General features: G+C 36.8%; 3 protein-coding genes across 4 annotated transcripts; 1 reads left to right on the top strand and 2 right to left on the bottom strand.

The window, feature by feature from the left end:
* Nucleotides 1-8,660: 8,660 nt before the first annotated feature.
* On the top strand, nucleotides 8,661-11,780 carry LOC133519949 (cuticle protein 8-like). 2 transcript variants are annotated; one of them, XR_009799685.1, is made up of 5 exons: nucleotides 8,661-8,690; nucleotides 8,925-9,173; nucleotides 9,420-9,586; nucleotides 9,679-10,656; nucleotides 11,536-11,780. XR_009799685.1 is itself a non-coding variant. In XM_061854162.1 (4 exons), the coding sequence occupies exons 1-4, from the start codon at nucleotides 8,679-8,681 to the stop codon at nucleotides 9,749-9,751; spliced, it is 501 nt and encodes a 166-aa protein (XP_061710146.1). In that variant the 5' UTR covers nucleotides 8,661-8,678; the 3' UTR covers nucleotides 9,752-11,780. The 2 variants fall into 2 exon arrangements, 1 of the variants encoding a protein (XP_061710146.1); XM_061854162.1 differs by having other exon boundaries at nucleotides 9,679-11,780.
* A 1,148-nt stretch (nucleotides 11,781-12,928) lies between these two features.
* On the bottom strand, nucleotides 12,929-14,540 carry LOC133519952 (cuticle protein 7-like). Its single transcript, XM_061854165.1, has 4 exons — nucleotides 14,459-14,540; nucleotides 13,859-14,086; nucleotides 13,604-13,770; nucleotides 12,929-13,099 (listed from the first exon to the last, which is right to left on the bottom strand). Exons 1-4 carry the CDS (start codon nucleotides 14,468-14,470, stop codon nucleotides 13,027-13,029), a joined length of 480 nt encoding a protein of 159 aa, XP_061710149.1. The 5' UTR covers nucleotides 14,471-14,540; the 3' UTR covers nucleotides 12,929-13,026.
* A 3,337-nt stretch (nucleotides 14,541-17,877) lies between these two features.
* On the bottom strand, nucleotides 17,878-21,303 carry LOC133519913 (high mobility group nucleosome-binding domain-containing protein 5-like). The gene is made up of 4 exons (XM_061854112.1): nucleotides 19,441-21,303; nucleotides 19,057-19,368; nucleotides 18,806-18,972; nucleotides 17,878-18,720 (listed from the first exon to the last, which is right to left on the bottom strand). Exons 1-4 carry the CDS (start codon nucleotides 19,483-19,485, stop codon nucleotides 18,048-18,050), a joined length of 1,197 nt encoding a protein of 398 aa, XP_061710096.1. The 5' UTR covers nucleotides 19,486-21,303; the 3' UTR covers nucleotides 17,878-18,047.
* Nucleotides 21,304-27,291: the final 5,988 nt, after the last annotated feature.

The following is a 27,291-nucleotide window of genomic DNA, read 5'->3' as shown; positions in this document are numbered from 1 at the left end:
CCGTCATTTCTGAACCACATGGAATCCACGAGGAATCGAGGGAACTCTTCAAATGTGAAAAGCATATATATAGTAATTTTTATATTTTCATCAACAAATCATGCATTTACATTTGATGAAGTGGAACTGCTCATGATGATCAGAATGGAACTCTTCAACGACGCATAGTTCACGTTTGGCGATTTATCCTCTTCGCTGTGTTTGTGAAGCAAATTAGATTTTTAAGACAATTTTTTGTCAAGTTTGAGTTCTGACAATGGAGTCCATGAGACATCGAGGGAGCTCCTCAAATGTTAAAGGCATATATAGTCATCTTAGTATTTTCATCATCAAATCAAGCATTTACATTTGTAGAAGTGACATTTGATGAAGCGGAACTGCTGATGATGAACAGAATGGAACTCTTCAACACCGCATAGTTCACGTTTGGGAATTGGTTCTCTTCGCACGTTTGTGAAGCAGTTAGGTTTTCAAGGTACATTTTTGTCAAGCTTGAGTTTTGATGATGGATTCCGTGAGGAATTGAGGGTACTTCTCAATTCTTTTAAGCAAACTTATAGCCATTTTTAATATTATTTCATGCATGGTGTGAAATAATTTATTTTAAATATAGTCGAATACCCTATTGCGGGTATTTTACCAGTCTTTTAAATTTCATTGTATGAAATCCAAAATCAACAATAATCTTTCTTTCACCGGTCTCCCTCAATTATTAAGGTACATATCTATTACTGGATAAACCATGCAATTTTATACATAGGTACAAATGTCTTGACTTTCCGAATAAGTATTAGTAAATATCAGTTACCCCCTGCCAGATATTCCCTGTTTCAAATGTTTTTTTACTACTTGCCGATTAATATTTTAAAACATTTGCATGATGATCATGATCTATAGGCTTTACGGAGCATTAATTTTAATTCTTATATTTTATGTGCTTAGATGGATTATCTTATTTAATCACATTATATCGGTTTAATTGGAGATCAGCAGAAAAGTTAATTTCCTTACGCAGGATGCGGTCAGCTACGTCGCATACCGATCTGGATTAATAATTGCCTATTGCATAGTATATTTGCCATAAAAAAGCACAACTATCACGGCCTTGTGGTTTACAGAAGAAACAATTAAAACCTGACAGAAGGTCAAATTAATACATTACAGTTTATGACCTGCTATGTTAGGGGGGTCGCAACGTTTCATTATACTTGCTTATTATGTAACATGTTTACTATTGTAATGTTGTCAACCCCTAACAGTTTCTGACTAGGGGCCTAGAAGCCTTGATTTATTGTTTTTAATATAGGTGATTCAGGAGACGTGGCCACTGAGCAAGACCCACCCTACACACTCAGTTAATATTAAGGCACCGCTCACCATCGCATTTAAGTGAAACAACCAAACCTTAAAATTCCTGATTCTTAGGGTTCCGTAAATGTAGCCGCCGTGCAGGTAAGAATCACGACAACTCGGTTTTGTAGTGAAGTTATAATTTTCCAAAAGGTACTGGATTACAAAGGGGTTCTTGTCAAAACGGTTATGTGCAGAAAGTGGTGGTTGATAGTATGGAAGATGATGAAAGAGTGATTTAGCAAAATTGAACAGTAAAAAAGGTGTTTTAAGTTTAGGTGCTTCTAATTGGCCGCGATACAAACCTTCATTCTCTATAGATCCAACATGGATCTAGTGAGACTTGTTTATCTTCTTAGTTCTAAATTTTTATGTTGACAGTTAAAATTGGATCTATAGGGAAAATACTTAATATCATGAGATCCATTAGATTGTAGTATATGTGGATAGCTCCTATTGGTGCTTTTGAAAAAGCCTAGCCGAGCCCGACGGCTACTGCATTAGGAATACAGAGTGATTTCTGGATCGTGATCCAGAAGCACTTTTTCTAACTCTGTAAATGATCCACATTATCATATGGTAGTATTCGATTAAAATATAATTAGTGATTTTTTTCTTATTTTTAAGTAAAATTAATCTTATACTAAGTAATCATGGTCACTCTATGACTTTTGACATACGCTGTATGGAAAGCGACAAGACGTCACATTGAGTAGGGTGACCAAATTATATACAAAAATGTTTTTTTTTCTACTGGTCATCTGAAAAATAATCATCATTATTGGTGATAATAAATAATTAGCAACATCATTAGGCTCGTCTTTGAATTCTGTACGATGTATAGTTCTCTTGCTCCACGACCCCGAAATCACCCTGTATATTGAATTTATACAAATAAAAAGTTACGTTCGCAACAGTAGCCAAAATGGCAAAAACGAAACCTTTATAATTTCGTGATATTCGTCCATCTGCGTGTATAATAAAAGTGTGGCACATCATTCGATAGGTCTTTAGGTTAGTAAATACGTATTTAGATTTTGTGAAAATTCTTGGAAGAAAAAATTATTGAGTCTCACACCCCTCTAACTTCTGACCTGAACGTGCAATAATTTGAAGAAAAAAAATGTGGAAAAAAAAACTTGATAATTAGGTACTTTCCAAAAATGTTTTTTGAATATAATTGGTGGAGCCATTAATGAGTGTTTTCCAAAAGTTATATTTTCTTATTAAAACGACGTAAGTGCCGCGAAGATACGTCCATTTGCCTTGCCTTTTTATTTATTTATTTAACCTTTATTGCACAATACAAAAAAGTACAAATGGCGGACTTAATGCCTTAAGGCATTTTCTACCAGTCAACCATTGGGCCAAACAGAAACAGAGATAAAAGTCACTATCTAAACATTATAATTATCAATAAACATGCATAAATACATAGTATATTAATACAAACATATATACATACCTACACATATATATTTGAAATATTGTACCCATTTAAAACCGTCATATTGTCTAACAATGTTGGTGTACGTCCGAAAAGAGCCTTTTAAGGAAAATTTGCTCTGAGCTTATCGTATCGGAGAGGGAGATCGTTCCAGAAACGAATTGTATCTTAAGAAGGTACAGAACCCTCCATTATGCGTGGCACGACACGCACTTGGCCGCTTTTTAATTTTCGGTATGTAATAGTTTATCCTCTACAATCATGGTCACCATACAACACCTAATTAATAAAGATAAAAAAGTAGCATTTACATATAATAATTTTTTTTTTGTATTTTTTCTCTGTTAAAAAAAACCATTTACGATTAAGTACTCCAAATTTCTAAAAGGGAATGGAATGTTAATAAAAATGATGAAGTTATGGCGAAAGGAAGTTTTGAGATGCAGATTAAAGTTACACTACACAGGTTAGGATGGAAATGTAAGTTAAAGTGAGTTTTCATATAAATGAGAACGGCATGATTCCATGCGTGTCGCAAAATTTTTTTTTGTTTTCAACACGAAATAAAAATGTTAATAACACTTATAATAATGGTATGAAACCGTAGCTTGTAATTAACTGTCTGCTTAGTGTTGATCCTGCTCTCGTCTCCTGAGTGTCCCATGATTAATGTTCTTACATTGCTCCAATTCCACGTGGATCAACGCGCAATCATCGAAATGATCAGGTATACAAATTTATTTCTTGACAAGTCTTCTATAATTCCTATTGGGAGATTTCATAAATGAATGTCCTGTATTGTCATGGACTAGAGCACTATTTGTACCTACATCAAACGATACGCATAAGATGAATATTTAAAATTAATGATTATTTACTATGACGAATGAATCGACGAGCGGTCTAGACTGGGTACGGATCCCGGCGAGGGCATGAGCACGGATATTTGTTCGTGAGTCGTGGGTGTTTTCTATGTATTTGAGTATTTACATATTACATTAATCTCTGTCTGAATAACACAACACAAGCCTTTTTGAGCTTACCGAGGGGCTTAGCTAATTTGTACAAAAATGTCGAATTTATATTCATTTTTTTATAAAAAAATTAATAAATACAAATTTATTAATTTAAATTGATCTTATATGAGGAAGGAAAAGTTGAGAAGGCAGCAAATTAAGATCAGAAGTTGGTCTTCTTTAAATTTTGGTTTTCCAGTCTGAAGGGATGTGGGCAGTTCGTAGTGATGTGACAAAGTCCCATCGCTTGCCATTACCTTAATAGTTGTCGCCTCGAATTATAATTTGTAGCATTTACATATGAGGAAAACAGACCGGGTGTTAACGATTTCAATTTGACCGTCATATACGTTAAAATAAATAAACTTTTTACTTGTTCATATTCTTACAGTTTAAAAACTTCTCGTGAGCGTATTGTATTGTATTTGCGTGTTTTGTATTGTCGTGAGAACTGCATTGTATTTTTCGATTATGAAATTTGTTTAACGCTTGCCAAAAGGGGCTTCCGGAAATTGAATTATATAAATACTTACAATGTTTCCATTTTCGTCGGTGTACGTGACAAAGTCAAGGTTTTCAAACTTATTTCTGGGAAAATTAATGCTTTAACTATCCGTTATACCGAGCTCCGTCATTATAAAGTGTCATTATAAACGTCATATTTTAAAGAAAATTTTCATTATTGATGACATTGTAAATGCCAAACAGAGAGTAGGCTTGGTCCGACTCTAATCGCTTTTATGAGTGACTGGACAAAGTCCAAAACAGATTATTTCAATCGACACATTTGTATAAAATGTCTTAGTATATGCCCCATTTCTGTATAGAACCTATATTGAATGGTAGACCCAAGGGCCAAGGACATAGACATAAGAAATAATATCAAACGGGCCGATTCTAACTTTAAGATACGTCAAAAATGCAGTGTCAACGTTTATGTTTGCAGAAACGTCGCTTTTGACAATGACATAACGAATCTTAAAGTTCGAATTGGGCCGGGCCGAAAGATGCATACAACGATGTGTTTATAAGATTGGATTTCAGGCAGATTTACCTAACAATTATTGATATTGTTTTCACCAATATGGCTTTAGGATCTGGAAGTAATTAACAATCGAGGTTTTAAGAGATTGTGTAACTGGATGAAATGGAGTTCATATTTTACATCAGCATTACGTAATGAGCCTTCAGTTTTACTTTACTCACAAATTTTGGATATAATACATGAATGTATTTTATGATGACAATTACGAAACTGGTCAGTGGTATTGAGACACTTTCGATGGATTATTGTACTGTACTAACAAATAATTCAAATCATAGGTAAAGGGTGACTCACGTTAGACCAGCCCGGGACTGGGCCGAGACATCCGACACTTCGTTTTATATACTTACAAAGCATCGCGAGATTACCGGTCACCCGTCATTGAAAACGAAGTGTCGGACGCCCCGGCCCGGCCCCGGGCCTGTCTAACGCGAGTAATTTTTTATCCTGATACCTAAATAATTTTGAATACGAGGTTTTTGTTATTTTTTTATTAAGGCACTAGCTGCTGTCCGCAACTTCGTCTGCGTGGAATGTTGATGATGATCGATAAAAATTATCCAATATCCTTTTTTGGGCCACATACAATCTCCATACAAAATTTCAACTTAATCGGTTCAGCGTTTTAAAACGCGAAGAGGTAACAGATAGACAGAGTCAATTTTGCATGTATAATATTAACAGGTAGGGATCAAAGAGAGTTGAGTGTATAGAGGCATTGTCATACAAAATTTTGAAGTCACAGTAAATTTACTGCCATCTTTCGACACAGGATTAATTTTTTTAGAACGCCATATGACTTTGACCCATGTTCTTTCACTGATATGTGTTAAAATTGTTAAATACCAATCGGTGTCGCCATCTACACGGGTACAGGCCAAAGGTATGGCGCCACCTTTTCACATTTTCTTGATTTTCCGAGACACGGTTTTTTCTTAGACTTTGTTTATCTTATGGGTACACTTCATAGATCTTTGGAAGGAATAGTTAGCATATGTTTGTCCACGCATTTTTTTTTATCTCGCGTGTTTGGTCACGCTGCGAGGAAAAATGCCCACGTAATTTACATGATATAAACTGACCGACTAGCAAATTCGTATGCGTATAACGTACAAATTCATAAGTGCGACAGAGATGCAACACGTCGAACGTGGTTCGCAGTAGGCCCTCAAGTCTGAAACATGCGGATATATATGTAATGGTGACATATTAGAATAACCGTTACCTATTTTAAAGGCTCTATTTTTCTTAAATGTATTATTGCATAATAAATGCGCGAATCATACTATATTTTTTTAAATTGCCGGTAGTTAACTTTATTTCTAAATTTGAATAGTTTCAATATGAATAATTTGAATAGGTTTTACTGATAAATACAACCGAGAAATACATCAAATAAATATTATGTTAACTACTTGCCAACCGTTCATGCATGCAGCTTGCTAACAGACATGTATATATCCTACAAAATCTGAGAGAATAAAATTACTAGTACGCTTGTATAAAACCAAAATTTGGAAAACATTGACAGAGTCATATGTATTAGGGAAGGCTGTAAGCGTTACCGACTTAGGTGAAGATTTCGAGTACGAGTATACACTATATAATGAAGTCTACTTAGCTAACTGTCATAAGTAGTTTTCCTTTATACAAGCTGTTTATTTAGTCACCTGCAATAATTTACGGGGTAAATATATAGGCCATACTGAGCAATTTTTACTACGGGACCAATACTGAATTGCCTAAAAAATTTGACCTTTGGCTGTCTGACCTTGATATTTTATATGGAAGAATAAAAATTTTTTCACGATTTTGGGGTTGGCCCCATAGTAACACGTGGAGTAGAGGAGGGCGGGGCTAGAAGTATTTTTTTTAAATAAAATACTAAATTGAGGTATGAAAACAGTGTGATTAGATTGTGTGGCTTGCGCTATTTTATGGAATGATTATTTGCGTTTCTGAAAAGTGATATTGTTTTGTTAATCGTTAAAAAGTTTTCTTACTAGAAGTTTTTTTTGAGATTGGTTGGAAGGGAACGATTGACTCCGCTATGGGGCCGGTTGTTCCGTCGATTCGAATTCTAACAGGTATCCTTCAAAAAATAAAAGCCCAGTTCTCCCACGCTAAAATAAGTGTGTTTTGCAATGCATCTAAATACGTGTTTTTTTTTTTTATACTATTAACAGTATTAACAGGTAATAAAATAAAGGTAAAATATCATCATCATTTTTTTCCATAACTACTATTTTACCACAATGAAAACAACTAAAACGGCTCCTGCAATGGGGTGTGCAATGTTTGATATAATTATAAACAAAACTATACACTTGCTATAATGCCATTTCACATATTATTACTTGTTAAAGTGTAATTATTATTATACGGTGATTTTAATATATTATGATTTAATCTAAATCGTCCAAACGCGCAAATGGCATTGGATAGGGCATATCCTCAGGAAGCCTGACACCCACCTATCCAAGGTGGCCCTGACTTGGAAGATGCCCGGAAAACGGAAACATGGTCGCCCTAAATCTACTTGGCGCCGTTCCGTGGAGCAAGAGTTGGGTGTATTGGGGATGGGGTGGGAGGAGGTTACCCAAGCTGCCCAGGACCGGAGTCAGTGGAAGAAAACGGTTCGAGCCCTACACCCCAGCAGGGGGTAACAGGATGAAAAGAAGAAGAAGAAGAATCTAAATCGTAATTGACATAATTGCTATTTTTAAATTACTTTTCACTTAGTATGTAGACATTACAGAAGGTCGTGTTTGGACTCGTGTAACTTGTGAAATGTTTTAACTAGGGCTATAATTTTGATGTCAACTTTTAGCTGATATCCTGTACTATCATTTAAAAATAAAAAAGTACAGGTCAATGACCTCGTTTTCGAAAAAAAGATAAAAAGTAAAAAAAAGTACATTTTTGAAGACAATTTTTATCTTTTTCAAGTGTACTTTGTCACTATTGTGTAACCTTTAGCGGAGGAATCGCTGACTCCCGAGTCACAGGCTCTGACCTAGTTCGGGAGACAAAAGCTGGACCCTGGTGAAACCATTACAAACCTTATTATAAGCTTTTCTGTATCTAGTATAACATAATATCGACACTACACTCTGTTAGGTTTTTTAAGTGAATAAAGATTTATTATTATTATTAATACTCGAGTAATTGTGGAAAATTTTCTGTAACATTTATGCTTGAAATTAATGCCCTAGTTCATAAGCTATTGAATGATTTCAATTTTTTTAATGTGCGATAGGTAAATGAACAGATAATGGTACATTAACCAAGTGCAATCGTGTTTGACAACATGACACTTTGAAGGGGTGCAGTTTTAAAATGGTAGAGAAAAAACATAGGTATGGGGGGTAATTTGTCGATAAAATCCATCGTACTATACGTGGACAAACACATTGTATATATACATTTATAAATTGCACCAATGCTACAATAATAGACTTTCATTTCTAATGTAATCTTCAGTTTATCATATGCAACTACGTAAACAATTACAAAAATGGTCTATATGTTTTTTATTATTATTTTTGATTTGATTAACCGATTGGCTGACTAATATATGGACGAGTACTTAAGTAGTTTTCAGACAAATTCTACTCCACGGGACACAATTTGTAAGTTCCACATCCTGGCCTGTATCCTATTCTTAAGTCTCAAAGCACGCATTATCGCCAAAGTCAAGGCGCGTACGCATTTCTCCGCCCCACCGCGCGCGCCGCAGCGTTATCGTGATCTACATAATATATAAACCTTACCACTGTGCCATTGACATCAATCAATTGCAGATAGCAAAACAGCCAAAATGTTCAGCAAAGTAAGCGTACAGGCATGATATTTAAAAAAAACAAAAATAAAACGAATACAAATATATAGAACAATAAATTTTATCACTATGTGTTTGTTACACAACAGTTAAAAAAAACACAATTAAGTATTATATTTACCAAACTACCACACAATATCTACTTACTTTCTTTTTGATTATTTCTTTTTCAATTCCATATTTTCTTATAAAATACCTGCACGTGTAATTTTTTTTTCTTTTTAGATCGTAGCTTTCAGCGCTTTCTTGGCCGCGGCCAGCGCTGGCCACCTCGGTTACGGCCACGCTGTGTCTTCGCAGAACATCGTTCGCCACGACGAGGGCCACTATGCCCCAGCCCACTATGCCACCCCGGCTCACTACGCCCCGGTCCACTATGCTGCTCCCGTAGTCCACGCCGCCCCTATTGCTCACTACGCTGCCCCTATCGCTGCCTACGCCCCTGTCGCTCATTACGATGGCCATGATGAATACGTAAGCAAATTATTATAATAAAGCATTCCAATTTCTTCGAGATTTTGTACCTTACTTAGGCAATTCAGCAAGCTCCGTGGCCTAAACACGATAGGTACTTAACTAAAAAGCTCTCCATTATATTGCCCTGGCAATAAATACTATTTGGGCTAAGTACTATAAGAATGAAGAAAATAGACATGCCATAGAATACACGTATGGTACATATAATTGAAAGGCAATAACATTAATTGAAACATATTCCAGGCTCATCCCAAATATGACTACGCGTACTCGGTGTCGGACCCGCACACCGGCGACCACAAGTCGCAGCACGAGTCCCGTGACGGCGACGCCGTGCACGGCTTCTACGAGCTGGTCCAGCCCGATGGCTCCGTGCGCAAGGTCGAGTACACCGCTGATGACCACAACGGGTATATAGTTTTTTTTAAATAATTTATCTACGCTCCATAAACGTTCTATCCAATATTATTCGTCAGCCAGTAATTAATGTTTTTTTTTTCAGTTTCAATGCTGTGGTGCATAACTCAGCCCCCACCATCCACGCCGCCCCAGCCCATGACTACCATCATTATTGAGAGGAATAAGCGTCGAGTTATTTATTTCAAAACTTTTTTTATATTTTGTAAATATGTGAGTGTGAGAAGTCTGTAAGCAAATGAATCATGATTTTATAAAATAAATGAGAGTATGATTTTATAGTATTTCGTCCATTCGTGGGTTTGTAGCTAGGCTAGATGAATAGCCAGCTAAAAAATATTGGAAAACTTAAAGTTTCAATTTGTAAAATATGATACCATTAGATTCCAAAATCTGCATCATTTTAAGGAGGCGCCTTGAAAATAAAGTCAATTGGTTCTTAATTCATATTTTACGAATTTGAACATTACTTACTTTAATAATTATTTGAATTGGTTACTTTCTAGGCATTTCCAACTTTATAAACATACAATTATTACATAAAATTAAAATTATTACCTAACAACTCTATTATTTTTACAATTTGTGATAACATGGGGATTTGAAAACCCAATCGCTCTCGCGTTTCACCAGAACAATCATTCAACGCGTTGCAGCTTGTGGCGAGCTGCTGGAGAGTAGTGTTGTGAGTCTACCTGAGCGCTCCTGGACGAGCCATTTTGTGGCACATGATGTGCAATCATAAGTGGCGAGTTGGCTATATGTTTTAAGTCCAGTGACACTTCTCTACCCCCAACCCTCTGTACCGGTGTTGCCCTTGGGCCATCTTTGATATCACTTTTTATGGGGGTCCATCTTATGGAGATAGAGGGTGAGTCACCGTCTGCCAGAGATAAAATTGGATAGGTACCGTAACCTATCGCTTTTACCCAGTGGCCTAGTATATTTTACATTGCATTAACTCTCAATAATCTTTACAGCCTGGTGAGTGCTGCCTCTGTCTGCGTCCTACACACGCAGCGGCTACGTGTTGGCTATAGCTTTGGCTGGCTATAGAATGAGAGTATGTGCGGTATCCACATATTAGATTTTAATAGTAATATTAATTCATCAACTTATGCACAAAAAAAATTATGTAAATTAACTAATTGATTATATTCAACCTTGAGTGAAGAAAGAAGTGTTGAGTAAAAAAAAAAAACTTTGCAAATCAAGAAAAAAGTAAATATTCCGAAACTAAGCGCGAGGCCATGTTTCAAACATATAAGGGAAATGTAAATATCCATATGAAAATATTTATCCCAGCAGAAGGGTGTGCAACATTTGAATCAAAGGGGTGAAAAAACCCTACCAGTACGAACTAACATGTGATACCTTCGCGGGAGTAGCTTTTCGGTTAAAGATAACAGTATATCGATATTAACACTACCATTTCATTGCTAACCGCTGATCTAAATTGATAAATGGTGGAGCTGTTTTGGCATTTGTGTTAATTTAGCAAAGTGTCAAGCCATAATTCTGGTCAGCCAGCGCCAGATTTCTATGCTTAGTATAACAGCTGTACTGTACCGATTCTGTTTGATGAGTCTCTCATACCCGTGTGCACTAAAGCTAATAATTTGGGATGAATTTTTGATTCTACCCTTTGCATGAGCGGCCAGCTAGTTCGTGTGAGTCGGAAGGTTTCAGGCAATCTAAGGACTATACAAATTTAAATAAATCTCCCACTGAGCACCAAAAAGATGCTGGTACAGGCGTTGATTTTGCCAATTATTAATTATGGTGATGAGTGCACAATGAATGTTACAATAACAGCATACGGTTTATCTTTGGCTTGCGTAAATACGATCGTATTACCTTTTACCGCCCCCAGCTCAACTGGCTCTCCATCCCCTGTAGATCGCTTCGAATACTTTGTACCCTATTTTCAATATTGTTTCAGCTTTCTGCTCCTGGATATCTAAAAATTAAGTTCCTGTTTGACACCCCTCGTCCCGGTTGTGAGCTGCGTACATCTTGTGTTCACAAACTCTCAATTCCTGCTCATCGCACTGGGTTTATGTCTAACCCCTTTGCTGTCCAGGCGAGTCGTCTTTGGAATTCGTTCCCTCTCAGTATAAGACAAGCCCGAGGAAGTTAGCTTTCAAGCAATAAGTATCTGCTGAAACAAGAGTTCGAGTAGCGTCCATCATTATACATTAGGTACATATTATTGAATATGTATGAACTATGTAGTAGTATATTAATACATATATTTGTGTGTTTTATCTGTATTGATTCAAGTTTTTCAGTTGTTTTCGATAGTTCCACAAAATATCATCTTTCTTTCTCCTTGCACCATTTTTAGGGTTCCGTACCCAACGGGTCAAACGGGACCCTATTACTGAGACTTCGCTGTCCGTCCGTCCGTCCGTCCGTCCGTCTGTCACCAGGCTGTATCTCATGAACCGTGATAGCTAGACAGTTGAAATTTCACAGTAGATGTATTTCTGTTGCCGCTATAACAAAAAATACTAAAAACAGAATAAAATAAATATTTAAGGGGGGCTCCCATACAACAAACATAATTTTTTGGCCGTTTTTATAAATAATGGTACGGAACCCTTCGTGCGCGAGTCCGAATCGCACTTGCTCGGTTTTTTACATGCATGAAGTCAAATCTGTAAGACTGATTTTATTTTAATTTAAGATCGATCAAGTATTTATTTTGTCCTTATGAAATCGACCTATCTCTTTGTCATTTTAGATTAGTTCGCGTAGCTGCCGTATGGCGCTAGTTGTTTTTTTTTTATAACAATTATGGCTTGGATGCGAGTAGTTGTAATCTCAGGCGTAATGAGTTTGGCCCGATATAACAATTCAACCATAATTATAGTTATTGTAATGTATTTTAACATATTGCTATCTTTGTCTTTTGTATGTAGTATATTAATTATTTGTTACCTGTCATCATGTCATGATTGAATCACCGGATGGTCTCATCGGAAGATCAGCGCTGTCAGTCGCCAGCAACATGCTGAGATGAGACCATTTCGTGGCACTTTCTCTTTTTTATGTTTCTATTTTGTATAATTTTCTATTTTGTGTTCTTACGAATAATCGCATACACATTTATCACCAAATCGTTTCAGCCGTTTAGTGCTTTACGAGTTTGACATACGAATATACATATGAACCTCATGACAGTCATGACCCTTTACTTCTTCGTTGGCTTCACCATAGTTGGCCTTTGCTCAACAAATACCTAGGTTTTGTACTTAATATAATATGCTGGGATGGGATAACCATATAATGAGAAGCGATTAATATTTTTTTCATGTAATCATACAATAATATAATTAAATAATACTTTATTTACAAGTTTTTCACACACATACCAACATATAAATAGCGTCCAAACAAATAACATAAGGCAGTCATTCCTCAATGTAATTTAATAGTGGTGATAATCGTGGGCGGGAGCGGCGTGGATAGAGGGGGCTGAGTTGTGAACCACAGCGTTGAAACTGGAAAATAGCAGCATTTTAAAAATATGGTATACGTCAGTGTTTGTCAGGTTAATTTTCATACATAGTTGAACAAGCGCTGGGATAACCAAGGTCAACGCGGTCAAATTCTGTAGGCGAGGGCGATTTTTTTAAAACGCGAAGTATCTAATAATTTAGCAGTCTAAAGCAACTGGGTGCGTAACCAACATGGCAATCGTTTACGCTCCGTTGCGTACTAAATGCAACTACAAATATGGAAGAGTGATAGAGAGACATAAAGCGTTTCGTTATCGTAACACAAGCAATTGACTTGGCTAGGCACCCTGGTGTTCTGTAGATAACAATTGATAAAAATATACGCTCGTAAACGGAATTTCCCGTATGACAACCTCAGTTGGTCGCATTGACCTTAAGTTAGTTAGACACGTAGGTATGTAAATAGGTATATTAAGTGTTCTTTATTTTTCTTTTACTTCTCTCAGTGACCTAAGACCGTATAATATTTAATAAATATTGTCTTACCCATTGTGGTCATCGGCGGTGTACTCGACCTTGCGCACGGAGCCATCGGGCTGCACCAGCTCGTAGAAGCCGTGCACGGCGTCGCCGTCACGGGACTCGTGCTGCGACTTGTGGTCGCCGGTGTGCGGGTCAGCTACGGAGTACGCGTAGTCGTATTTGGGATGAGCCTGGAATATATCGCAATTATTAAATTCGTCGCCGTTAAAAAGCGTCTTCTATGTGAATAAATAGCATCCAAACGACTTCAAAACTTACGTATTCGTCATGATGATCGTAGTGAGCAACAGGGGCGTAGTGCGCGATAGGGGCGGCGTGGACTACGGGAGCGGCGTAGTGAGCCGAGGCGTAGTGAGCCGGGGCGGCATAGTGAGCTGGGGCATAATGACCCTCGTCGTGACGGACGATGCTTTGGGAAGACACAGCGTGGCCATGGCCGAGGAGGCCGGCGTTGGCCGCAGCCAGGAGTGCGCCGAAAGCTACGATCTAAAAATATTTAATTTTTATTGCTTATCTGTGTAATTTGTACATTCTGAAGTTTCGATTTCTTTATTAGATATTTTTCTTTATTAAAAAGTGTAATGGTAGAATGTAAATATTAATATAAATCAAATAATAATTGCCGTAAAATCCGTTTCAGTCGTTATGTTAACACTACCAATACCAATGAATTAATTATTATGCTATTATTACTTATTTTATTTTAACTGGTACCAAAAATAACAAAAGGTGATTCTCCATATTAATATAGTTCAAAAATGAACATGGAAATTCTTTGACGAATAAATAATTGTGTTATTTATGTATATTGATTGTTTCAAATTAATAATACTTCAGAATTAATGCCAACACACTTACTTTGCTGAACATTTTGGGTGTATTGTTTAACAATCAGTTATTGATTGGTGTCGACAGTCCAGTTGTATAGGTTTTATAGATCATGCGCGTGCGTGCGGTGGGGCGGCGAAATGCGTGTGCACCTTGACTCTGTAGCTCTGACATGACGCCAAGGTCACAGTTCCGATAATAATGTGAAGCGGTTATTCATTGTGTCCGGTGTGGCTTTCAGCGTCTGCCGGGTTATTGTACGAGTATCTACCTAATAATTGAGCAAAGTTATGCCTTTTATTGTTTTGTAATAATTAGCGGGTATTGTATAAGGGTGAACAAGATTAATAATTTAATCTAAGAGAGCCTAACATTATGACATGTTTTATAAATTCAAACTGTATGAGGTGTGCAATAAAGCGTACCTATTGTATTGTATGTCATCAGTTACTCATCGTGGCGAGTCCAGGTAGCCCAAAATCAGTTTTTATGGCCACCTTCGGTCTACATCAACATCATCAAATCAGCTTCATCAGTATCGTAGCATTGTATTGTTACCAATCTCATATACTTAAGACCCTATACAAACATACACAATATAAATATTTATACATGAGATGAGGGTAACTGTAGATGGTTAAGTGAGCCCCTTGTTTAGGGTCCATTTTTGGCCACAACCGGAATATAGTAAGATATATTTTTCTACATATATGTTTATTAGGTATAGGTATTACATATATTTTTCTCACGGCTCAAAGCGTTTCGGCTTGGTGGACTTTTATGTGCAGCTATACGGTCTCAGTATAGCTAGCAGGAGTAAAAGGTGTTAACTAAGATATTTATTGTGGTCAAGATTGTTTTAGTTAATTTTATTTTATTAAGTAAAAACACAGACCTTAAATAATAATAATAATAAGCCCCCATGGCAGCTTGTGGCGAGCTGAATGGGAAGTGACGTGTCTTGGGTCCCATACCCCCGAGAGTCGGCCAGGTCCCTCTCCGGCTTGCCTTGATTGGCCGGCTGGAGTGAACACTGAGCAGGGGCCGCAGGACTCTCACCTCTGGCTTGCCTTTACCGGCCGTCCAGGGTGGGGTGTCAGAGCTATAAGCTCGCAGGGTGGGAGTGAAATTTGCATAAGACGCAAGTTGGCACAGTGGCTGCTTACAGCCACTGGGTAGAAAGCGGCGTACACCTCTCCACACCCTGAGCCGCTCACGCAATGTTGTCCCCTTGTCGCTCCGTGCGGGCGGCCGTTTTCGGGGACCCATATTGTGAGTTGGCAAGTCACCACCTGCCCATATTGTCGTGTTTTTAAAAACATATGATCAGGGCAGGTGCCATAGTATTCTCCATAGTCTCGGTTACCAGTCCACTTGCAACTCAACCCAATAGCCCGGTTTATTTTGGTAACCTTGTTTTTACAATAGTCCTACACTAACCGGGGCTTGTCCTTGGGTGCACTGCTATAGTGTGAACAGGGATAATCGTCGGTTGGTGTCACGTTACATTTAGAGTAAATTGTCTTATTACAAGGGGCCTCTACGTGTTGGCTTCGGCCCCACGCACGCCTTTCAAATGTCCGGGATCCCATGGTCCCGAGAATTTGTAAAAGACAGACAATAATAATAATAATAAGCCCCCAGGGCAGCTTGTGGCGAGCTAAATGGGAAGTGACGTCCCTTGGGTCCCATACCCCCGAGAGTCGGCCAGGTCCCTCTCCGGCTTGCCTTGATTGGCCGGCTGGAGTGAACACTGAGCAGGGGCCGCAGAACTCTCACCTCTGGCTTGCCTTTACCGGCCGTCCAGAGTGGGGTGTCAGAGCTATAAGCTCGCAGGGTGGAAGTGAAATTTGCATAAGACGCGAGTTGGCACAGTGGCTGCTTACAGCCACTGGGTAGAAAGCGGCGTACACCTCTCCACACCCTGAGCCGCTCACGCAATGTTGTCCCCTTGTCGCTCCGTGCGAGCGGCCGTTTTCGGGGACCCATATTGTGAGTTGGCAAGTCACCACCTGCCCATTTTGTCGTGTTTTTAAAAACATATGATCAGGGCAGGTGCCATAGTATTCTCCATAGTCTCGGTTACCAGTCCACTTGCAACTCAACCCAATAGCCCGGTTTATTTTGGTACCCTTTTTTTTTACAATAGTCCTACACTAACCGGGGCTTGTCCTTGGGTGCACTGCTATAGTGTGAACGGGGATAATCGTCGGTTGGTGTCACGTTACATTTAGAGTAAATTGTCTTATTACAAGGGGCGTCTACGTGTTGGCTTCGGCCCCACGCACGCCTTTCAAATGTCCGGGATCCCATGGTCCCGAGAATTTGTAAAAGACAGACAATAATAATAATAATATCGTGTTAAAATTCCAAACTTATCCCGCTTTCACTTTTACTTAATTAAACTACTTACTTACATTAAAAACCTATATCTGAATAGAGAGATTTGGTAAAATAAAAACTTTGTGGTAAAAAAAACATCATCTACTCATTGATGATTATTTTATTTAAAAAAATTAACTCATGATTAAACTAACGAAACATGAATATTCTTTTTTTTTTGCAAATATATATATAAACTGAAACGTCATGACGTGTGACATTACTTATTCTTTAAACAGTTATTATTTTAGTGTTACCTTCCGTCCTAGAAATATTTAGATCACTGTGTTTCGCGGTAAGAAATGGCGAAAACACAAGTCTAAAAATTTACATAATTAGACCTTGTCTTGTATGTTCCAAAGACATTACTGCAAATAATCTTGCACAAATTTCAACATATACATTTCTAAAAAAATGCCGTAGTTTTAAAACGAATTAATTTTCTGATTAAGATTAAGGCATATTGATTGATCAGATATTTAACCCAATTAAAGTTGCCGACATTGAATTTTAAAGACATTAGAATCTACAATCGATACGTGACATGACCAGCCCGCGTAGCCAACATGCCAATCGTTAACGCTCCGTAGCGTAGCGTAGTCATCTCTCTCTATCACTTTTCCATATTAGTGCGATAGTGTCAGAATTGCGTTTCGTTCGCTACGGAGCGTTAACGATTGGCTTCTTGTCTACGCATCGAGTGGTGCTTTTAATCAAATTTCGCTATCACAGTTTTATCGTAATCAATCTGTTTTAAGTAAGTACCTACATAATAGGTATGTAAAGAGGTTTGACAAGACATTGATCGATCTGTTAAATGCAAGTGTGTGATTATTGATTATATATGTGCACCGTTGTTAACCTACATGTAAATTCACTAGTAGAGAAAACAAGTATAACAATTCATTACTTAGTTGTTAAAGGTTCTGTGTGAATGATTTGTTGAATATTTTAAAATTTAATTTAATTATATGGTGTACGTAATCAGGCTATCAGCATGCAGATTTGAAGTTATTAAACCAAGTTTAGCAGTATCAGGCATATTTTGTAATAATGAAGACATATGATATTTGTTACAGTTTTAATTCCAGTAACTTTTTTCTGTAATTTTATTATACAACTTCAAATGAAAAATAGTATAAGTTATAGTATGGAATATGGTAACATAAAGTTTTGACTCCGAGACTAGACGGTAATTTCAATTTTGAAAAAAAAAAGATTTATGAAACAGCTGTACTTAACAGGGCTTATTCAATACAATGTACGTAAGTGGAGAAGCTAACGGTTGTGGCGTATTCGCTCGATTAATGGCAGATTGTATGCACTTAATGACGTCGTTGTAAGAAACAAGTGCATCTGAAACGATCGGTAATACTTCAACACTCTGTGTTGCTCTCGGCTTTTCCTTTTCTTCACCCCCATGTTCTTCAGCAATGTGAGATTCTCCATGGCTTTCTGGTTCTGCGTGCTCTTCTTGGGATTTGTGCTCTTCAGTTTCGCCGTGTTCTTCGTGACCCTCTGGCCCTGCGTGCTCTTCATGCTCCTTATGGCTCACATGTTTCGCGGGTTCTTCGTGACTTTCATGTTCCTCATGTCCCCCGTGCTCTTCATGACTTTTAGTTTCTCCATGACCTCCATGATCGTCATGCTTTTCAGGTTCTGAATGCCCTTCATGACTTTCATGTTCTTTGTGACCATGTTCTTCATGTTTTGGTTCTGCATGGGCCTCATGTTCTTCGTGGCTTTCACCTTCATGACCATGTTGTTCTTCATGAACTTCAGGTTCGAGTTCGTGTGCTTCATCTTTTTTCTCTTGAGCTTCTTTTAGCGGTTCGCTTTTTATTTCAGGGCATGGTGAGATGGATTTAGCTTCGTTTCCGGGTAAAAAGTTCTTAACAACTGCGTTAAATCTGCAACAAAATGCATAAATGTTTAGGATGTAGGTCGTTCTTGTCATTATTTCAATCTAAGTGCAAGTTAAAATTAGTTATTTACCCTGTAAGATCATCAGCAGTGTACTGCACCTCTCGGATATTTCCATCAGGCTGAATTAGTGAGTATTGTCCCCGCACTACGGAGCCGTCACTTGTTTCTTTTTGAGCTTTTTGATCACCAGTGTCCTCATCATAAACCACATAGGAATACTCGTAGCTCGTAGCATCCTAAGTAGGAAAATGTAATTGTTTATAAAATCACGTGCATCATCAGAAAGCCTTGCAAAACCGACGTTAAGTTAAATTTCTTACATTATTACTCGGCGCTACAACAACTGGGACTCTTATCGGAGACTTATACGTGACAAAATTGGCACTACTGGTTGCTACTGGTGTTAATGCAGCCACTTGTTGAGTAGGAACGACACACGGTGATACACAAGGCGGTAACAAACTTGACATGAGAGGCGCAGCAGATAGAGGCGTGAGTTGTGCACTTCTTAAAGCCGCAGGGCCGTAGAAACCCAAACTTGGACCACTTTGCATGTAAACATTTGAGTACGACGTGCCGCCCGCAACTGACTTTATCCAAGCAAAAGATAACACTATAGCTGCCAGGAAACTCTAAAACAACAAAAACCATTATTAAAAAAATAAATAACATTTGTTTTTAAATTAAGACCGGTACCCACTTACTTTTAAAATCATCTTTCCAGCTGATCGATGGAACACTACTGACATTTTTCTGAAAGTAACTCGTCTTATAAAAGGCGCTTTGTTTGTGTTAAAATATGCTGTTCGGTAATACCGAAACAAACCATCAATGTCATTACTGGATGAATAGAGGTGAACAATTAAAATGGTAATGAAGATTTTAACACTAGTACTTGTCTCATCTCCTGTATTCAGCGCACGAGGCTCACAATTAGTGGGTAATATAGCGTGGCATTTGCTTTTGTCTCAGATAGTCCGGCTAGTGATGAAATGTGACCGGGAACTAGTGCAAGTTATTTCTTTATCCCCAAACCGTGCTGATCTTTCAGCGGTCGTGGGCTTTATAATGAGGATATATCCCTCCAGCAATTCAATGTTTCTAACTTTTTTTTGTATACCGTTTTAGTCTACTCGTACCTCACATGACATCTTTTTTGTATGTTTCATTAGCAGTTTCGACTCCCTTTTTTTAGGCTTCCATACCTCAAAAAGAAAAAAAAAATAACCCTTATAGGATCACTCGTGCGTCTGTCTGTCCGTCTGTCATAGCCTGTTTGCTACGAAACTACTGGACCAATTAAGTTGAAATTTGGTACACATATGTAAGACAGTGACCCAAAGATGGATGTAACGTCAACGATTGAATTTTGACTACTATTAGGAGGTAAGTAAGAAAATTAAAACACAAAGTTTTTCAAATTATATTGCATTATATATTTAATGAAAGGGCTCATTGTGAGAATCATAAATATATATTTTTATAATTTTAGTATAGTTTAAAAGTTATTCAACAAAATGGACAAACAAAATACAGTAAAAAAACACAAAATAGTTCTTTATCTAAAGATACCAGGAAAACCTATTAGAAATATACAGTCAAGTGTGAGTCCGATTTAAAGACAAAAATGCAGTCAGGTTGTTTTAGGGACACAGCCGCAATGGTTTACGTGAAACGTGTTATTACGTGAGACAGCTATTACGGAGGCCGAAGGCAAGAATTGTATTCTTGTATTAATTAAGTAAGATGTAAGTAAGATGTAAAGTAGGGTTCAAAAGTGCATGGACAAGTTATGAATGAAATCATTCATAAATTGTCCATGCAAATTTGAACCTGATGGTACATCTGGTTTCCGATCTAAAGCTGGCCATACACGCCAGGGAACGTTATTTTTTTAAATTATAAAGCGCAAGAAATACGAACTAAATAAGTAAGAAAGGAAAGGGCCGTAAAGTGTTATATAAGGAATGGGATGCTAAAAATAAATCAGCTAAGCCATGTCAATTTATTGAATGAATTCAAAATCTATCCTGTAGATTACCGAAATTACTTATCTAAACGTACTACTCGTACAAGTTTTTAACAATTATGACACCTTACATTAAAAAGCAGGACACTATTATGAGAACCACTATATCTCCTCATGAGAAATTAACAGAAACATTGCGATTCCTTGCTAGTGGAAGATCATTACGAATCTTCTTCTTCAACCTAGCGTTATCTCGGCCTAGCGCCAGGGTCCGCTTTCCTTCTTAATCTTCTCCACTTTTTGCCCGGTCTTGCGCATCCTCAGGTGTGAGATTGTTCTCTTCCATGTCCGCTTTCCCGACGTTCAGCCAGTGCTTGTTAGGCCTACCACGGCCACGTGATCTAGGGCCTTGGACAGTGAGGTAGTCTATTGGTCATTACGAATGTCTTAAATTTTCTGCGATAATACTTATCACCTCAAGCTCTTGGCAAAATTATACTAGAAACCTGTAATGCCATTTATCTAGCTTTACATAAGTAATATCTGCGTATGTAAAAATAAAGCCACACATGTATAAATCAGGCAATAGAATCAACTAATCACTTATTCATCCTCATCCAAGAGTAATAGATACTATGTTGTTATTTTAATCCAAATATAAATAGGTATGTAACACCTCTGGAGTTGCAGGCGTCCATAGGCTACGATGACTGCATACTATCAGGCGGTCCGTATGCTTGTTTACCACTGTCGTGGTATAAAAAAGGTATAGGTAATGTAATCAACTAATCACTTATTTAGCAAAAAATAACTGGTAGTATAGTATACAGGATGTTTATTTAGTCACCTGCAATAATTTACGAGGTGAATATATACTTAGGTCATAATGAGCAACTTTTATTATGGGACCAACCCCGAAATCGCGAAAAAAAATTAGAGTTTTCGTTTTCGAGGTTGGTCCCACAGTAAAAATTGCTCAGTATGACCTATATATTCAGCCCGTAAATTATTGCAGGTGACTTAATAAACACTTTATTTAGTTATTTTATTCCAAATTTAAATATTCTTATCATTTAAAGTAATCAACAAATTCAAATGTTTAGGTAATGAGTCAATTACGATAAATTAAAAGTTGAAAAAAAAAGGATGACATTGAGATCTCCAATTTAATCTCCGCGATCACTGGACAACTGAGACCTGCACAGGGGAACGCCACACACGCTCAGTTTTACCTGTATAGTTCAAGAGCCCACAGGTAAAAAATATATATTTTCATATCTCCGCAGTCGTAGAAAACTGCACAGTCGAATGCCACATACGCTCCTTTTTACCTGTGCAATCGAACTGTACAGGTAAATCTGCGCTGGCATACCCTAGTGTATATGGCCAGCTTAACTGTTTACCAAGATGTTTCACTCACGATACACATACAAAAAACAAGATTGTTAAAAATTGTATGACTGTGCAGAACCCTTGAAACGCGAGTCCAACTCACACTTGGCTGGTTTATCCTTTATTACTATTATTACCTTAATTATGTTAACAAATAATACACATGACATACATATAACTTGCATTTCAGTACTTTTAGTGGTTTTACATGATTATTTTTATTTGATATTCATCGTTAAGTCGATGACGTTTCTAACGTCATTAACTGGAATCCCATGCAGGGATAAGTTCGCCTTTGATGTATTTAATTTACTCTGTAACAGAGTTCCTTTTTATCTCCAATATTATAAAGCATATACAAAATGCACATACATAAACCTTGCACTACAAATATATTTTCAGGAAGTATTAAATACATAAGCTAAACTAATTTTGTGACAAAATTACTTTTAAGCACAGCTCTATTTGCTAGTCATTACGCTAATACACGTAAGTATGTGTAAATGGACTAGGTCTGATTGAATAACGTCAGTAATAACGTCATACCTAATTCTCAGATCCAGTGTCTATATATGTAATTTAAAAAAATTTAACAAACGACCTTGCGCGCTTTAAAAATTCTGTGCGTATTTTTATTGCGCCTGTACATTATAAGTGAGCAAAAGATTCACTTTATGTCGTAGTGAAAGAACAAAGTATAATGTGTACATCTTTATCTTTACGGATGATTTAAACAACATTATTTAACTAGACATTAAACATCATTTTTCGCTAGATCAAACATTGTTTTTATATTGTCTGACGACCCGTCTGGCCTAGTGGGTAGTGACCCTGCCTATGCAGCCGATGGTCCCGGGTTCAAATCCTGGTAAGGGCAATTATTCGTGTGATAAGCATGGATATTTGTTCCCGAGTCATGGGTGTTTTCTATGTATTCCAGTTTTAATAAATATTTATATATTATATATATCATTGTCTAAGTACCCTCAGCAACAACACAAGCCTTATTGAGCTTACTGTGGGACGTAGTCAATTTGTGTAAAAATGTCCTATAAATATGTATTTATTTAATATAATATAGTAAGAAAATTCATATTGCTTCTTAGTTTAAATCATTTTTATGGATAATATTAAGCACATAAATATCTCTTAAATAAATACAGATGAAAACAATATTTTATTGATTCTGTTTCAAACGACAAACACATTAATTTTTATTATTACATTTATCAAGATATCTATCAAGTCATGTATTTGGTACAAGACCAGATATTATTAGAAATAATAGGTACCCACCAAGAACCATTCAAATGAACAATATAGTAAAACTTTAGAGTCAATTAATGCAAACAAGTTGATAGCTGATAGTAAAGAATAATTAAGTTTGTATTTTCTGTGATATCAAACCTTCTTACTAATATCATCAAGGTACCTATTTGGACTAAATTGTTAACTTCTAGCTTTCCGAAGTATTGGTGCGTTCGTTTTTAATCAGGCGCTTACTTTAACTAGGCACATCGTGATTCGTAACGGAATGGCAACGGAAGTATTTTACTATTGTGAGCTGACACTGACCTACAAGTAGGTTGCTAATTTCAGGGTGACGTTAAATGAAAATATTTAGTTTTTGCGGTTCAGTACTTCAATAAGAAAAAAAAATGGAAGTCTTATCAGGGGTTACAACTTCTTGAATATCTTAGCTTAACTAAATTATAAGCATTTTTTATTTGGATTGAACGATTTAGTATGGAGGGAAGTGAGAGACTATGCCTTATGCTTCGACAGGTTGATGAATAAATGAAAAACCTTCAGTCTTTTTTTATATTATACCTTCTAGTTATAATTATAATACTTATATTAATGTATATAGGGCATCTTTTTTGTGTGTTCTCTATCTATTCTGTCGCACCAGGCAAAATAACCGTAGATGACAATTAGAATTTGGAATTTATTGAATGAGTTTGCCAATGTCATTTATGGTTGTTACGTGGTGGGACAGTATGGTACTCAGAGAATACACACTCGAAACTCTTTAACCGGAGCATTGGACTTGCCCGTGCCTAGATGCTTGTATGCGATTAAAATACCATAACAGTTGTTTTTAATAGTAGGCACGATCGAGTTCACTAACATCTTTACAAGCTAACTGGAGTCGTAAGCGGGATAAATCTTCTGCCGTGCTTGTAACAGTAGCAACAAATGCAATTGTTTATCTTGTTCTCTTCAAATAAGTTCTTTATTTATGTTGTTGTCGATATTTTTCATGTAAGTACTGCACTTTCGATAAGCAGGGCAGTCCTGCGCAGTTAGTGAATTATAGGAACTGTTTTGTACCAGTTTTAGTGAAGTTCTCGTTTTTTTCTCGTGACAAAACAAGGTTTCAATTTATTTACGTCATACATGGACATCCTACGGTTAGAATACTCCCGTCAAATACCGATATTCTTTGCTTTATCTATGACAAATTTAGTGTCAAATTGACTGTAATCAGAGAGTGATCACTTTTGAAAAATCGAATCTCACTCAAGTGTGACTTTTTTCCATAATCAAAGTGCTGTTATAACGGTATACGAGGTTTTTTTTATCTGTATTGACTAGATGTACTAGAGTGACCATGAGTGTAAATAATTAAATTTTTCCTTACCAAAAAGTTTAAAAAGTTCTAATTTTGCAAGTATCACTCTAATAACAACTTAAATTTTCTACTTATATACCTACTTTAATAAGAATAAAATATTTAAATTTGTATTTATTTCGTATATGCTCGGAAACATGAACTAGAAGCACAATGCGCCATGAAGCGTCTAACTACTCTTGTAGCTGTGTCCAGAGGCCTACCATTATAGCGTACCTAATGATAGTAATGATAGGTATACTAAACTTGAGATATCTAAACTCGGTGCGCTCTAAATCCAATGGTTCGGTCATATTCTTTATTTATATATTATTTCATCACCTTTCGCCCAGAGGGCTAGCAGTGGTCACTGGTGGTTGATCATACCGTGAGTCTGCGTGCGCACTGCTAGGTCCCGGCAGAATACCGGCGCTGCGGCAGAAATGCTGCAGCACATGCTGCAGATCCTAGTACCTAGTTAGTAATTAGTTTCTTTAGTCAAGTAGACCTAAGTGTTAGTTTTATTTTTATTATAAGTTTATTTTTTTGTGTCACGAGAATGTTTTTAAAAAAAAGTTTTTATCTACCTATCAGTGGGAAAGCATTGGCAGACAAAAAAATTAGTTTAAACATTTTGAACCCTGTACACGAATAAAAAGAGAAGACTTATTTATTAACAATAAGGACATTCAACTTAAATCCTCATGAGTAGGTATCTAACATTTTTGTAACTGACCCAAATTTCCCGTAGTAATTATATAGTGCATTTTTATCTTAAACAAATAAACTACTTAAGTATATTCAGGAACTATTAGATATTTCTTACATCATTTGACTGCTGATATTTACGCTTTCTGAACAATATGCAACTCTTCCTTGGTGACTTTTACTACTTTTACTAATTAACGCATCGGTAATTATTAGTTCCTCATGCATGATTTGGTTTTGGTCAATTAGGTTGAATATTTCTTATTTTGCCCGATACAAGAAATGTATCAGTAATGAGTTGCCAGTGCCTAAAAAGCGGTGGTGGCCGAGTAGATCAGACGCCCGACTTTCAATCCGGAGGTCGCAGGTTCATAACCTGGATCATACCAATAAAAAAAAAAGTTTAATTTACTTTCACAATAATCATCTTAAAGTTAGTGATTGGGACCTCCTTTTAAGCTTTAATATAGCCTGTGCTAGGAGGTACCGCTCATCCAAAGGTATAAATAGATCAAGATAAAAACGTGAGACGTTAAAACTAGGGATTGCAAACCGGATTGATTTTCAATCCGGCCGGATCCGGCCGGATTTTGGCCATGACCCGGCCGGATCCGGCCGGACCGGATCCGGTTTGGTATAGGGATATCAAAGTTAATTAAATGACATATTTTTCTAGTTTTTTGCGTAATACGTATTCCTAAATCTATAATTTGAAGTTAATAAATAACTTCTTGACATTGTCAATATCACTTAAAAACCAAAATATGGAATCGGTCATTTATTATATATAACCTCAAGTGCTCAAATTTTATTCATATATAACAAGTGCTCAAATTTTCGTTTACAATTATAAATTTGATTAGTTTCCAAAGCCCGGTAATGGGATGTGGGGTGGGAATTGGAACTCCTTGAAATGACAAGTTTTCGTAACTGTTCCTTGATTTAATTCTTTGTAACGTTGACATCCATTCTAGTAAGAAAATAAGATATTTTACTATTAACCAAAATGATATTAAATTTTCCCTCATTTTTTGCCCAAGAAAGTAGTAGACTATGTGATTTAAAAAAAATAACTTTTTTTAATTTACAGACAATTACTCGTATAGTGGTCAAATGATAGGGAATGGAACACGACACGACGACGATCTCATGCGAAAAATAATAGAGTGTAGGATTGAATCTATCGCGGAAAGGAGTCCCTAAGAAAAGTTACATGGATCAAATAAAGAATTGGCTAGGCGTACCATGAAGGATATTGCATAAGATTGGATGAAATTGTAAATACAAAAGATTCTCTCTCAAATTTGAATAGAAAATAAAGAATATTTTATCATATATATATAAAATCGAAGTAAACTAAAGATTATCAATGTTATCATTTCATTTCACACATGTAACACATATTGATTAGCCCAACTCTAGTCGGTTGAGTACCGCCGACTTAATCTTGCTCATTTATTTACTTTTAATCTCCTATGACACTCCTACATTATGACACTCTTTTCTTCTCTTTAGCATAAATTACAAATGCCTTCCATGGCATCTACATCGTTTAATTTTTCCTTCTATTACAGTATTTATGTAATCGTTATATCGAGCCACCAACATGAAAGGCAACTTCTGTTCCCAGTCATCGTCATAATACATATATTTTTATTTAACTAAATTTAAACTTTTTCATTCGTTTTATGCTCTGTTCAACTTCATACCTCTCATCCGTCGCCTTTTCCTCGTCTAAACCGCACAGTGCGTGCTGTATTTAGGCGTTTTTTATGTGACCGGATCCGGTCCGGATCCGGTGATTTTTACCGGATCCGGTAGCTCCTGAAAAGTGCCGGATCCGGCCGGATTACCGTAAAACGTTAAACGGAA

This window comes from Cydia pomonella, chromosome 7 (genome assembly GCF_033807575.1).
Source record: "Cydia pomonella isolate Wapato2018A chromosome 7, ilCydPomo1, whole genome shotgun sequence".
Taxonomy (NCBI): domain Eukaryota; kingdom Metazoa; phylum Arthropoda; class Insecta; order Lepidoptera; family Tortricidae; genus Cydia; species Cydia pomonella.
The sequence above is the reverse complement of the archived record's forward strand: the minus strand, read 5'-3'. Positions and strand labels throughout refer to the sequence as shown.

Bases quoted from the DNA above. Each gene is read 5' to 3' on its own strand.
- LOC133519949 (XM_061854162.1), top strand. The intron at 9,174-9,419 runs GTAAGCAAATTA...AACATATTCCAG, and splicing joins ACGATGGCCATGATGAATAC to GCTCATCCCAAATATGACTA. The intron at 9,587-9,678 runs GTATATAGTTTT...TTTTTTTTTCAG, and splicing joins ACCGCTGATGACCACAACGG to TTTCAATGCTGTGGTGCATA.
- LOC133519952 (XM_061854165.1), bottom strand. The intron at 13,771-13,858 runs GTAAGTTTTGAA...GATATATTCCAG, and splicing joins ACGATCATCATGACGAATAC to GCTCATCCCAAATACGACTA. The intron at 13,100-13,603 runs GTAAGACAATAT...GCTATTTTCCAG, and splicing joins ACCGCCGATGACCACAATGG to TTTCAACGCTGTGGTTCACA.
- LOC133519913 (XM_061854112.1), bottom strand. From the start codon at position 19,485: ATGTCAGTAGTGTTCCATCGATCAGCTGGAAAGATGATTTTAAAA. The intron at 18,973-19,056 runs GTAAGAAATTTA...TTTCCTACTTAG, and splicing joins TTGTAGCGCCGAGTAATAAT to GATGCTACGAGCTACGAGTA. The intron at 18,721-18,805 runs GTAAATAACTAA...ATTTTGTTGCAG, and splicing joins ACTGCTGATGATCTTACAGG to ATTTAACGCAGTTGTTAAGA.